At 43.2% G+C, this 14,075-nt stretch overlaps 1 protein-coding gene across 3 annotated transcripts in view; it reads left to right on the forward strand.

Annotated features, from left to right (window-relative positions):
* Positions 1-14,075, forward strand: part of CCDC124 (coiled-coil domain containing 124) — an 86,475-nt gene that overhangs the window by 56,994 nt on the left and 15,406 nt on the right. For all 3 annotated transcript variants that reach the window (XM_077253353.1, XM_077253335.1, XM_077253346.1), the window contains exons 3-4: positions 13,708-13,876; positions 13,951-14,071. In XM_077253353.1, the coding sequence (XP_077109468.1) occupies positions 13,708-13,876; positions 13,951-14,071 (290 nt within the window). The remainder of the gene's footprint in view (positions 1-13,707; positions 13,877-13,950; positions 14,072-14,075) is intronic.

Here is a 14,075-nt window from a genome sequence, read left to right on the forward strand (position 1 = left end):
AAAAGTTATAGTCCTGAGAATAAAGCGATGCAAAAATAATTATTTTTTCCATAAAATAGTTTTTATCGTATAAAAGCGCCAAAACATAAAAAAAATAATATAAATGAGATATCGCTGTAATCGTACTGACCCGAAGAATAAAACTGCTTTATCAATTTTACCAAACGCGGAACGGTATAAACGCCTCCCCCAAAAGAAATTCATGAATAGCTGGTTTTTGGTCATTCTGCCTCACAAAAATCGGAATAAAAAGCGATCAAAAAATGTGACGTGCCCAAAAATGTGACCAATAAAAACGTCAACTCGTCCCGCAAAAAACAAGACCTCACATGACTCTGTGGACCAAAATATGGAAAATTTATAGCTCTCAAAATGTGGTAACGCAAAAAATATTTTTTGCAATAAAAAGCGTCTTTCAGTGTGTGACGGCTGCCAATCATAAAAATCCGCTAAAAAACCCGCTATAAAAGTAAATCAAACCCCCCTTCATCACCCCCTTAGTTAGGGAAAAATAAAAAAAAAGTATTTATTTCCATTTTCCCATTAGGGCTAGGGTTAGGGCTAGGGTTGGGGCTAGGGTTAAGGCTACAGTTAGGGTTGGGGCTAAAGTTAGGGTTAGGGTTGGGGCTAAAGTTAGGGTTAGGGTTTAGATTACATTTACGGTTGGGAATAGGGTTGGGATTAGGGTTAGGGGTGTGTCAGGGTTAGGGGTGTGGTTAGGGTTACTGTTGGGATAAGGGTTAGGGGTGTGTTTGGATTAGGGTTTCAGTTATAATTGGGGGGTTTCCACTGTTTCGGCACATCAGGGGCTCTCCAAACGCGACATGGCGTCCGATCTCAATTCCAGCCAATTCTGCGTTGAAAAAGTAAAACAGTGCTCCTTCCCTTCCGAGCTCTCCCGTGTGCCCAAACAGGGGTTTACCCCAACATATGGGGTATCAGCGTACTCAGGACAAATAGAACAACAACCTTTGGGGTCCAATTTCTCCTGTTACCCCTAGGAAAATACAAAACTGGGGGCTAAAAAATAATTTTTGTGGGAAAAAAAAGGATTTTTTATTTTCACGGCTCTGCGTTATAAACTGTAGTGAAACACTTGGGGGTTCAAAGTTCTTACAACACATCTAGATAAGTTCCTTGGGGGGTCTAGTTTCCAAAATGGGGTCACTTGTGCGGGGCTTCTACTGTTTAGGTACATTAGGGGCTCTGCAAACGCAATGTGACGCCTGCAGACCATTCCATCTAAGTCTGCATTCCAAATGGCGCTCCTTCCCTTCCGAGCCCTCCCATGCATCCAAACGGTGGTTCCCCCCACATATGGGGTATCAGCGCACTCAGGACAAATTGGACAACAACTTTTAGGGTCCAATTTCTCCTGTTACCCTCGGGAAAATACAAAACTGGGGGCTGAAAAATAATTTTTGTGGGAAAAAATTTTTGTTTTATTTTTACGGCTCTGCATTATAAACTTCTGTGAAGCCCTTGGTGGGTCAAAGCGCTCACCACACATCTAGATAAGTTCCTTAGGGGGTCTACTTTCCAACATGGTGTCACTTGTGGGGGGTTTCTACTGTTTAGGTACATTAGGGGCTCTGCAAACGCAATGTGACGCCTGCAGACCATTCCATCTAAGTCTGCATTCCAAATGGCGCTCCTTCACTTCCGAGCCCTTCCATGCGTCCAAACGGTGGTTTCCCCCCACATATGGGGTATCAGCGCACTCAGGACAAATTGGACAACAACTTTTGGGGTCCAATTTCTCCTGTTACCCTCGGGAAAATACAAAACTGGGGGCTGAAAAATAATTTTTGTGGGAAAAAATTTTTGTTTTATTTTTACGGCTCTGCATTATTAACTTCTGTGAAGCCCTTGGTGGGTCAAAGCGCTCAAAACACATCTAGATAAGTTCCTTAGGGGGTCTACTTTCCAAAATGGTGTCACTTGTGGGGGGTTTCAATGTTTAGGCACATCAGTGGCTCTCCAAACGCAACATGGCGTCACATCTCAATTCCTGTCAATTTTGCATTGAAAAGTCAAACGGTGCTACTTCCCTTCCGAGCTCTCCCATGCGCCCAAACAGTGGTTTATCACCACATATGGGGTATCAGCGTACTCAGGACAAATTGTGCAACAACTGTTGGGGTCCAATTTCTTCTCTTACCCTTGGGAAAATAAAAAATTGGGGGCGAAAAATAATTTTTGTGAAAAAATATGATTTTTTATTTTTACGGTTCTGCATTATAAACTTCTGTGAAGTACTTGGTGGGTCAAAGTGCTCACCACACCTCTAGATAAGTTCCTTAGGGGGTCTACTTTCCAAAATGGTGTCACTTGTGGGGGGTTTCAATGTTTAGGCACATCAGGGGCTCCCCAAACGCAACATGGCGTCCCATCTCAATTCCAGTCAATTTTGCATTGAAAAGTCAAACGGTGCTACTTCCCTTCCGAGCTCTCCCATGCGCCCAAACAGTGGTTTATCGCCACATATGGGGTATCAGCGTACTCAGGACAAATTGTACAACAACTTTTGGGGTCCAATTTCTTCTCTTACCCTTGGGAAAATAAAAAATTGGGGGCGAAAAATAATTTTTGTGAAAAATATGATTTTTTATTTTTACGGTTCTGCATTATAAACTTCTGTGAAGTACTTGGTGGGTCAAAGTGCTCACCACACCTCTAGATAAGTTCCTTATGGGGTCTACTTTCCAAAATGGTATCACTTGTGGGGGGTTTCAATGTTTAGGCACATCAGGGGCTCCCCAAACGCAACATGGCGTCCCATCTCAATTCCAGTCAATTTTGCATTGAAAAGTCAAATGGCGCTCCTTCGCTTCCGAGCTCTGTCATGCGCCCAAACAGTGGTTTACCCCCACATATGGGGTATCGGCGTACTCAGGACAAATTGTACAACAAATTTTGGGGTCCATTTTCTCCTGTTACCCTTGGTAAAATAAAACAAATTGGAGCTGAAGTAAATTTTTTGTGAAAAAAAGTTAAATGTTCATTTTTATTTAAACATTCCAAAAATTCCTGTGAAGCACCAGAAGGGTTAATAAACTTCTTAAATATGGTTTTGAGCACCTTGAGGGGTGCAGTTTTTAGAATGGTGTCACACTTGGGTATTTTCTATCATATAGACCCCTCAAAATGACTTCAAATGAGATGTGGTCCCTAAAAAAAAATGGTGTTGTAAAAATGAGAAATTGCTGGTCAACTTTTAACCCTTATAACTCCCTAACAAAAAAAAATTTTGGTTCCAAAATTGTGCTGATGTAAAGTAGGCATGTGGGAAATGTTACTTATTAAGTATTTTGCATGACATATCTCTGTGATTTAAGGGCATAAAAATTCAAAGTTGGAAAATTGCAAAATTTTCAAAATTTTCGCCAAATTTCCATTTTTTCTGCAAATAAACGCAGGTAATATCAAAGAAATTTTACCACTATCATGAAGTACAATATGTCACGAGAAAACAATGTCAGAATCGCCAAGATCCGTTGAAGCGTTCCAGAGTTATAACCTCATAAAGGGACAGTGGTCAGAATTGTAAAAATTGGCCCGGTCATTAACGTGCAAACCACCCTTGGGGGTGAAGGGGTTAATACCTTTCCCAAATTATTATGGAAAATTTTTTCAGCACAAACTGCATGAACTACTGTACATAATTTATAATATATTTTAGGAGTTGATTAATTTTATAACAGCACCAAAATGGACTCCGACTCACAACTCCACAGCCCTGCCTGTATATACAGGCCATCCAGCAGAACAACACTATTTTTAGATACCAGTTCATAAGCACTGCTGCTGTTTGGTATGAGCTCTGCAACTGTAATATAGGAGGTTCTGTCCCCTTTTGTGACATCGCTCTCATTAGAAGCTCAGTTTTAGACACCGCATATTTATACTAGCAGGATGCCAGCTGAGATGCTGCCCTGTCCTTGAAAAACCTGGACTACATGGGCTGTTCCAATGGCAACTGAAGGTGATTGGAGGCTTGGAGGGAAATCCTCAAGGTCCTTATGGATTATATGTGCAAAACGGGGCAGATTTATAAAATGGTTATATTGAATACGAATAAATATGTGTATATGTGCATATTATTGTAAGATCACATTGTTATACCCCTTTAGTATATTTATTTCATACAAAGGCAGTTACAAAATCCAGATATTATTTTTATTGGTTTTAGTTTTAAACAAATCATTTAATAGGTCTCTGATCAGGAGGCTTATGCAATATATGTCTTACTAGCACTTGTGTTGTAGTGTTCAGTGAAATTCCCTGAGCAGTGTGACTTGCTGGAGACACTACTGGAGCTATAGGGAACTGCCATTCAGTTTCTGCCTAGTAAACAAAGTGAGTGTGTGTGCATGCGTGTGTGGAGATTTTCCAAGCTAAACATCGGAATTTTGGCATAGTTTATGCCAGTGGTACAGCTTTGTGCAAAACGGGACATAGTTTGAGATTCAAGATTGCCTCAACATCTCGGCATGGAATTAGCCAGTAGTTATTGAGAAGTTACGTGTTTTAACAATTTACCAAATTTAACATCCATCCATAACTATACATTTTGTCTTATTTTAACAACTTTGCGACATGCGCTGTTCTAGTACTGCGCATGTCGCTACTCTCCCTTTGATGTCTGCTCCGACGGTGAGCCCACATCTTTCCCAGGACATGTCAGCTGTTTTGAACAGCTCACATGTGCCCGTAACAGCCACGGGTGGAATCGCGATCTACCCGCGACTATTAACCTGTTAAATGCCACTGTCAAACTCTGACAGCGGCATTTAACGCACACTTCCAGCCATTGGGCCAGAAATCTGTCCACCGGTGACCCCGTCACGTGATCACGGATCACCGGTGGGTTGGCATGACAACCAGAGGTCCCCTGGAGACCTCTATGGTTGTCACTTCCGGCTTGCTGTGAGTGCCGCCCAGTGGTCGGCTCTTATAGCAAGTGAGGTATTCTGCTACATAGAGGCGATCTGATCATCGCTTATATGTAGCAGAGCCGATGGGGTTCTGGCAGCTTCTAGTCTCCCATGAAGACTATTGAAGCATGCCAAAAGTAAAAAAAAAAAAAGTCTAGAAATGTAAAAAAAAATATATATATATAAAAGTTTAAATCACCTCCCTTTTACCTCATTCAAAATAAAACAATAAAAAAAATCACACATACACATATTTGGTATCGCTGCGTTTAGAATCGCCCGATCTATCAATAAAAAAAGGTTAACCTGATCACTTAGTGGCGTAGTGAGAAAGTCAAAACACCAGAATTACATTGTTTTGGTCGCAAAGACATTGCATTAAAATGCAATAACGGGCGATTAAATGATCGTATCTGCACCGAAATGGTATAAAGAAAAACGTCAGCTCGGCACGCAAAAACTAAGCCCTTACCCAACCCGAGATCACGAAAAGTGGAGACGCTACGGTTCTCGGAAACTGGCGCAATTATTTTTTTTTTTTAGCAAAGTTTGGAATTTTTTTTCAACACTTAGATAAAAAAAGAACCTAGACATGTTTGGTGTCTATCAACTCGTAATGACCTGGAGAATCATAATGGCAGGTCAGTTTGCAATTTCACCGCACTTGGAATTTTTTTCCCGTTTTTAAGTTCACGATATAGTGAAACCAATGGTGTCGTTCAAAAGTACAACTTGTCCTGCAAAAAACAAGCCCTCACGTGGCCATATTAAAGGGAACCTGTCACCCCGTTTTTTGAAGATGAGCTAAAAATACCGTTAAATAGGGGCAGAGCTGGGCGTTACATTAGTGTCTTTTGTGTGCCTTTATAACCTACCTAAGCTGCCGAAATACCTTTGTAAAGTCGCCGTTTTCTGCTGTCACTCACGCTGGTCTGGTCATATGGGCGTGGTCACAGCGCTGTTTCTCCCCCAGAAACCTGCTCATCATTACGTTGGTGGTGTAGTGGTGTGCGCATGTCCAAAGCGAAGATCCACTGCCCAGGAGATTCAAAACAGCGCGGTCTTCGCTATTCGCCGTTTACCGGTGGGCGCGGCCATCTTTCCTGTGGCCGCGCGTGCGCAGATGGAGCGCTCTGCTGCCCGGGGCTTCAGGAAAATGGCCGCCGCGATCTCCATCTGCGCACGCGCGGAATCCCGCGGCCATTTTCCTGAAGCCCCGGGCAGCAGAGCGCTCCATCTGCGCACCGGTAAACTGCGAATAGCGAAGACCGCGCTGTTTTGAATCTCCTGGGCAGTGGATCTTCGCTTTGGACATGCGCACACCACTACGCCACCAACGTAATGATGAGCAGGTTTCTGGGGGAGAAACAGCGCTGTCACCACACCCATATGACCAGACCAGCGTGAGTGACAGCAGAAAACGGCGACTTTACAAAGGTATTTCGGCAGCTTAGGTAGGTTATAAAGGCACACAAAGACACTAATGTAACGCCCAGCTCTGCCCCTATTTAACGGTATTTTTAGCTCATCTTCAAAAAACGGGGTGACAGGTTCCCTTTAACGGAAAAATAAAAAAGTTATGGCTCTGAGAAGAAGGGGAGCAAAAAACAGAAATGCATAAACGAAAATGGGCTGCGGCGAGAAGGGGTTAAGACTTCCCACCCCAGAGTTTAATATGTTGATTCAGGAGTTTAAAAAAATATGAATGACTTTGACTAAGTTTTTTATATAAGCAACTAGTAGATGTCATGAACCACTGGCATTAAGAACCCTTTATTGTAATAGTGTATATGGAACTGAAGGAAATGGCAAGCATAAAGCCATACAAACAAATCAAGTTCCAGGATAAAAAAAAATGTTGCTGGAGAGTGCAGAATTTCTGTGACCATCTGATTAGGAATAGCCATGATCAGCTGAGCTGCTGCCTGTCTCAAAACTGGACCCTTTCCCAGAATTTCATGCACAGTGATCATGCCCTGCTAGTATAAAGAGCTGTTTATGCTTCATAGTTCTCACAAATGTCAGAAGATGGCGAGTGTTCTGCATAGAAAATGGTGACTGGAATCACTGCTGTGGTGTGTGTGTACGTATGTATCTATAGAGAGAGAGAGAGAGAGTACAGATCAAAAGTTAGGAGACACCTCATTTAAAGATTTTGCTGTATTTTCATGACTATGAAAATTGTAAATTCACACTGAAGTTATCAAAACTATGAATTAACACATGTGGAATTATATACTTAACAAAAAAAGTGTGAAACAACTGAAATTATGTCTTATATTCTAGGTTCTTCAAAGTAGCGTCCTTTTTATTGCTGCTACTCTACTGCTTTGCACATTTTTGGCATTCTCTTGATGAGCTTCAAGAGGTAGTCACCGGAAATGGTCTTCCAACAATCTTGAAGGCGTTCCCAGAGATTCTTAGGACTTGTTGGCCCTTTTGCCTTCACTCTGTGGTCCAGCTCACCCCAAACCATCTTGATTGGGTTCAGGTCTGGTGACTGTGGAGGCCAGGTCATCTGATGTAGCACCCCATCACTCTCCTTCTTGGTCAAATAGCCCTTACACAGCCTGGAGGTGTGTTTGGGGTCATTGTCCTATTGAAAAATAAATGATGATCCAACTAAACGCAAACTGGATGGAATAGCATGCCGCTGCAAGATGCTGTGGTAGCCATGCTGGTTCAGTATGCCTTCAATTTTGAATAAATCCCCGACAGTGTCACCAGCAAAGCACCATCACACCTTCTCCTCCATGCTTCACGGTGGGAACCAGGCATGTAGAGTCCATCCGTTCACCTTCTCTGCGTCGCACAAAGACACGGTGGTTGGAGCCAAAGATCTCAAATTTGGACTCATCAGACCAAGGCACATATTTCCACTGGTCTAATGTCCATTCCTTGTGTTCTTTAGCCCAAACAAGTCTCTTCTGCTTGTTGCCTGTCCTTAGCAGTGGTTTCCTAGTAGCTATTTTACCATGAAGTCCTGCTGCACAAAGTCTCCTCTTAACAGTTGTTGTAAAGATGTGTCTTCTGCTAGAACTCTGTGTGGCATTGACCTGGTCTCTAATCTGAGCTGCTGTTAACCTGCGATTTCTGAGGCTGGTGACTCGGATAAACTTATCCTCAGAAGCAGAGGTGACTCTTGGTCTTCCCTTCCTGGGGCGGTCCTCATGTGAGCCAGTTTCTTTGTAGCGCTTGATGGTTTTTGCCACTGCACTTGGGGACACTTTCAAATTTTTCCCAATTTTTCAGACTGACTGACCTTGATTTCATAAAGTAAATGATGGCCACTCGTTTTTCTTTACTTAGCTGCTTTTTTCTTGCCATAATGCAAATTCTAACAGTCTATTCAGTAAGACTATCAGCTGTGTATCCACCAAACTTCTGCTCAACACAACTGATCGTCCCAACCCCATTTATAAGGCAAGAAATCCCACTTATTCAACCTGTCAGGGCACACCTGTGAAGTGAAAACCATTTCCGGTGACTACCTCTTGAAGCTCATCAAGAGAATGCAAAAAGTGTGTAAAGCAGTCATCAAAGCAAAAGGTGGCTAGTTTGAAGAACCTAGACTATAAGACATAATTTCAGTTGTTTCACACTTTTTTGTTAAGTATATAATTCCACATGTGTTAATTCATAGTTTTGATAACTTCAGTGTGAATTTACAATTTTCATAGTCATGAAAATACAGAAAAATCTTTAAATGAGAAGGTGTGTCCAAACTTTTGGTCTGTACTGTAGTCTAGCAATGCAACAGCAGGTTCCCCTTAGAGAGGTATTAGTTATTTCAAAAGGGTCTAGAGAAGGGCCTTTCAACCAGTACACTAAAAGTTCATGTCGCTGCCTTAAGGTACCTTCACACGAAACGACTTTACAACGAGAACGACAACGATCCGATCGCTGCAGCGTCGCTGTTTACATCGCTGTAGAGATGTCAAACACAGCAGCTCCAGAACGACGCAGGAGCGATCCGGTGACGTAGCGGTGACGCACTTATCGTTCTCACAGGTCGTTAGCTCCATGTTTAACATTGCTGGCATCGTTGCTTTTGCTTTCAAACACGACGATACACGCCGATCTGACGACCAAATAAAGTTCTGAACTTTAATCAACGACCAGCGATATCACAGCGGGATCCAGATCGCTGCTGCGTGTCAAACACAACGATATCGCTATCCAGGACGCTGCAACGTCACGGATCGTTGTCGTTCTCGTTGTAAAGTCATTTCGTGTGAAGGTACCTTTAGAAGCTCTATTTGACCAAAAAATAGCTGGCCACCTGTGGGTGCATAGATTTATCAAAGCTTCCTTTCCGTTCAGATCAGCGAGGGGCCTTCGAGTAGCTCATTAGGGCTTGAATCTAGTATTAAATGCCCTTATGCGGGATCCCTTTGAGCCAGTTTTATCTGCCACTGTTAGGGTACTCACCCTGAAAACAGTTCTTTTGGAGGCCCTAACCTAAGCTAGTCGGGTGGGTGAATTACAGGCTATCTCCATTAATGCACCTTTCACAACCTTCCTGGAAGACAGAGTGATCACAAAACCATTTCCAGTTTTCATAGATAGCAGGAAATATCTCTGCTGTCTTTCTGTGAGAATCTATACTCTCAGGGTGAGTTAGTTTTTATTTTCTTTTGATATCTTGAGGTGCCTGCTTAAATAACTTGACACGTGTCCCTGGGGTAAGTCCTTGTCAATGTTTGTATTGTTTCATGGTCCCAACAAAGGTAAGGGGGCTACTAAATCCACCATAGCTAGGTGGGTAAAGGTACCGTCACACTAAGCGATGCTGCAGCGATAGCGACAACGATGCCGATCGCTGCAGCGTCGCTGTTTGATCGCTGGAGAGCTGTCACACAGACCGCTCTCCAGCGACCAACGATGCCGAGGTCCCTGGGTAACCAGGGTAAACATCGGGTTGCTAAGCGCAGGGCTGCGCTTAGTAACCCGATGTTTACCCTGGTTACCAGAGTAAAATGTAAAAAAAAACAAACAGTACATACTTACATGCGTCCCCCGGCGTCCGCTTCCTGCAATGACTGAGCGCCGGCAGTAGCAGGGCACAGCGGTGACGTCACCGCTGTGCTGTGGTTTCACTTTCACTTTGCGGCGCTCAGTCAGTGTGGGAAGCGGACGCCGGGGGACGCATGTAAGTATGTAGTGTTTGTTTTTTTTACATTTTACGCTGGTAACCAGGGTAAACATCGGGTTACTAAGCGCGGCCCTGCGCTTAGTAACCCGATGTTTACCCTGGTTACCAGTGTAAAACATCGCTGGTATCGTTGCTTTTGCTGTCAAACACAACGATACACAGCGATCGGACGACCAAATAAAGTTCTGAACTTTATTCAGCGACCAGCGACATCACAGCAGGATCCTGATCGCTGCTGCGTGTCAAACTAAACGATATCGCTAGCCAGGACGCTGCAACGTCACGGATCGCTAGCGATATCGTTTAGTGTGACGGTACCTTTAGAATAGTCATAACCTTAGTTTACTCACATCAGGTTAGAATCTTCCTCTGGATATTAAGGCTCATTCTATAAGATGGCTACCATGGCTATCTCTTGGGCAGAGAGAGCTACTATCTTTAAACACTACAGGTTAGACCTCTGATCTTTCCTTTGGAAGAAAGGTTCTTTCTGCAGTGGTTCCTCCCTAGGGATTTCTTCTATTTTAGCCTCTGTACAGTGCTGTCAGGGTGTAGGGAATAGATAATTACTTACCCGTAATTGGATTTTCCCAAACCATGACAGCACTGCACAGCACTTTATTTTATCTGGTGGCGGAAGGTCTTCCCCTTATTCACTTTGTGAAAAAAGATGGGATAAAAGGGGTATATATATGGCACTAAGTTCCAAATATGTTTTTTGGTGTTTCTAACAGCGCGACTCCCTCTTATGCTCTGTAACCACACTGAGGTGCATGGAGAGGCACCCACTATTTATTCTGTAGGGTTCCTGGGAGGTGCATACTCTCTCTCCGTACGGTGCTGTCATGGTTTGGGAAAATCCAACTGTAGGTTGCCATTTTCCATAAACGCTTCTCACTTGGGTGGGTCAAATTATTTTGCTTATTTCCAGGCATGTTCTTAAAAATAGCTGTATACTTTACTTGTCTACTGTACAACTTGAAATTATGAAATGAAAATAGATGGTAAGATATTCCCGGTCTACTTGGAAGTAAAGAAATCTACACAAATAGATAATAAAAGTGATGGGGACGATTTACCGTGTTCATCCTGTCATGTTAGCTGCTGTATGTGTTTCTGCTTTTCCTATTCATAGTATAATAATTAGAAATAGTTGTTACATTGAATATCTTATCTCTCTGATGGCAAACCTCACAACTTGCTTCCAGTTGTATCTCCTCCTTGAATCGTCCTTGGCCTTTATGATTCCCTGAGAATAAACATCTGGCCTTGCTAAAACTGCTTTGCCTGCACTTCTTTTCCTCCTCTGCATTTTACTAACAATCGTTAATGCTACTATAAATGTATATCACTCAAGGTTATTTACATTTCCCTTGAATAATGCATCTGGTTCCACTCTCATTTTTAGGTTATTGGCAGACGATCCGGAACAGGTAGCACTTTGGACGCAGCGCATGTTCGCTGCATCCAAAGTTATGCTATCTATTGATCACAGGTGAATCCGCATGTGTTAACTGAGCCGTGTGGATTCACCGCGTCCAATATATTGTACGACTAGCGTCTGCGCAAGAGAAATTGACATGAGGTCTGGAAAGACGCACCGCATGTCTGACTCCGAGGGTGTCTCTGGATGCATATTGGACATAGGATTTCTTAAAATCCCATCCACTATGCTATAACATCTGGATGCTGAGTGTTTGACGCTGCACAAATACACAGCGTCCAACCCGCCGCATTGACTGATCATCTGCACATAACCTCCTAATATGTTAAATTACATTTTGTTTTACACATCATATGATCATGTAAACTTTTTTCATGAAGGAAAACTACATGACAATTTTCTTTTATTTTATATAGGTCCCATGTATTGTGCCATGTTGTGGTGGTCAATGATATATGACTTGAACTGTGGGGAGATAATTCACTAATTTAATAAACGAAAAAGCCAAATTTATGACACTGAGAATTTTAACTTTATTTAAGTTTACACCACCATTGGCTGGCTTACTTTGTTAAAATATAAGCCCAAGTTTTGTCACACAGTGTCAGATCCCAAGCCATACCTCTCTTGTGTGTGAAGCTACCCCTATTTCCCACAGGGTCACAGCTGCTTGTCATTCGTGCACAAAAAGTGTTTAAAACGCATAATAAATGTGGAGCAGGGTGCATTTAGCTTAGTAAATATCTCCCATACTACGGTGTTTTTAAGTATAAACATTAGTAATAACAGTCCAAAACCACTTCTCTTATAAGAACTCGAAAAAGGTTGACTAAAGGGAATATGAGGATTTTGGTACCTCAAACTAATGGGGCACGCATGTACAGGGGCTTCCTTGCTGAATAAATCCACCTTGATTGCAGAAATCCGTTTAGCAGTTTCTCAGAAATCCAGCATCCAAATTGTATGCAAATGAGCTGGGAGTGCTTCGGGGTGGGGCATTGCACTTGATGCTCTCCTGCCCTCACTTCCTATGTTCACCCCTTAGTGCCCGCCTTCTGTGTCTGGCTGATAGTTCACTCTTCTTTAAGTGATATACTTTCCCTACTGAGATCTCTAACCAGTGCTGTCAGTGCCTGTGGCGTAGTATGCACATCTAGTCATGACATTGCAAGACTCAGTGTATTGAACTGTGTATGTGCCACCCCAAGCTCTGGCGGTGTTGGCAAAAGATCAAATTTTTTGGGGAGGTGCACATTAGTTTTAAGATGCACCAAATTTATTAAGCGGTATGTGGAATTTAGTGCATCTTACTCCAGCACTGCCTTCACAAAGACTGGCGTACAAAATACCATTCTTATTGATCTGGGGCCTCCATTGTTCTTTTTATTTTGCCTGGAATTTAAAGGGAACCTGTCACCCCCAAAATGGCTGGTGAGGTAAGCTCACCGGCATCAGGGGCTTATCTACAGCATTCTGTAATGCTGTAGATAAGCCCCCGATGTTACCTGAAAGAGGAGAAAAAGACGTTAGATTATACTCACCCAGGGGCGGTCCCGGTGCGGTCTGGTCAAATGGGTGTCTCCGGTCCGCTCCGGCGCCTCCCATCTTCATTCCATGACGTCCTCTTCGGGTCTTTACGCCGCGGCTCCGGCGCAGGCGTACTTTGTCTGCCCTGTTGAGGGCAGAGCAAAGTACTGCAGTGCGCAGGCGTCGGGCCTCTCTGACCTTTCCGGCGACGCATGCGTCCAACGTTACATGAAATTGACACTTCACTTTTTTTTTTATCAAAAAACGCATGCGTTGAACAACGCAGGACGACGCAGGCACTTGTGCCCTATGCGTTTTCCATAGACCCTAATGGTTTTTTTTGGCGCATTTACGACGCAAGTGCGATGCATGCGTTTTAAAAAAAAATTAGGACGCAGGAAAACTGCAACATGTTGCGTCCCCTGCGCCCTGTCTTGTGCGTCTTTATGACGCATGCGTCGTAAAACGCAGTACAACGCATACCGGCGCATGTCCATGCGTCCCCCATGTTAAAGATAGGGGCGCATGACGCATGCGTCGGTATGCGTCGACGACGCTGCGCCCAAAAGCGCAAATGTGAACGTAGCCTTAACCATCAGTAGTTTTTGAGACAACTTCATGCTGTATGTCATCCATTTTGTTAGGAAGAAAAGGAAAAACGTCGCCTGGAGCTGTTAGAGAGAAAGAAGGAAAGCCATCGCTTGCTAGAAGAAGAGGATTCCAAGTTGAAGAGCAAACAAGCAAAACCTGCACCGACAAAAGTGACACGAGCACAGATAGAAGAAACTCTGCAGAAAGAAGATGATGAGAAAGGTAAGCAGGGCAGGTCATGTGTACCACTTAATCATGCAAACAATGCATTTAACTATGTGATATTGTCTTCCTAGCTGTTGTTGAAAGCTCGAAGACACATCTAGAGCTGCCACTGGAAGAAAACGTGAATCGTCGTGTGGTAGAGGAAGGAGAGATAGAAGCACGTTCTGTAGAAGAAGCTATAGCTGCTCTCAGGTTG

Source organism: Ranitomeya variabilis, chromosome 1 (genome assembly GCF_051348905.1).
Source record: "Ranitomeya variabilis isolate aRanVar5 chromosome 1, aRanVar5.hap1, whole genome shotgun sequence".
NCBI lineage: Eukaryota > Metazoa > Chordata > Amphibia > Anura > Dendrobatidae > Ranitomeya > Ranitomeya variabilis.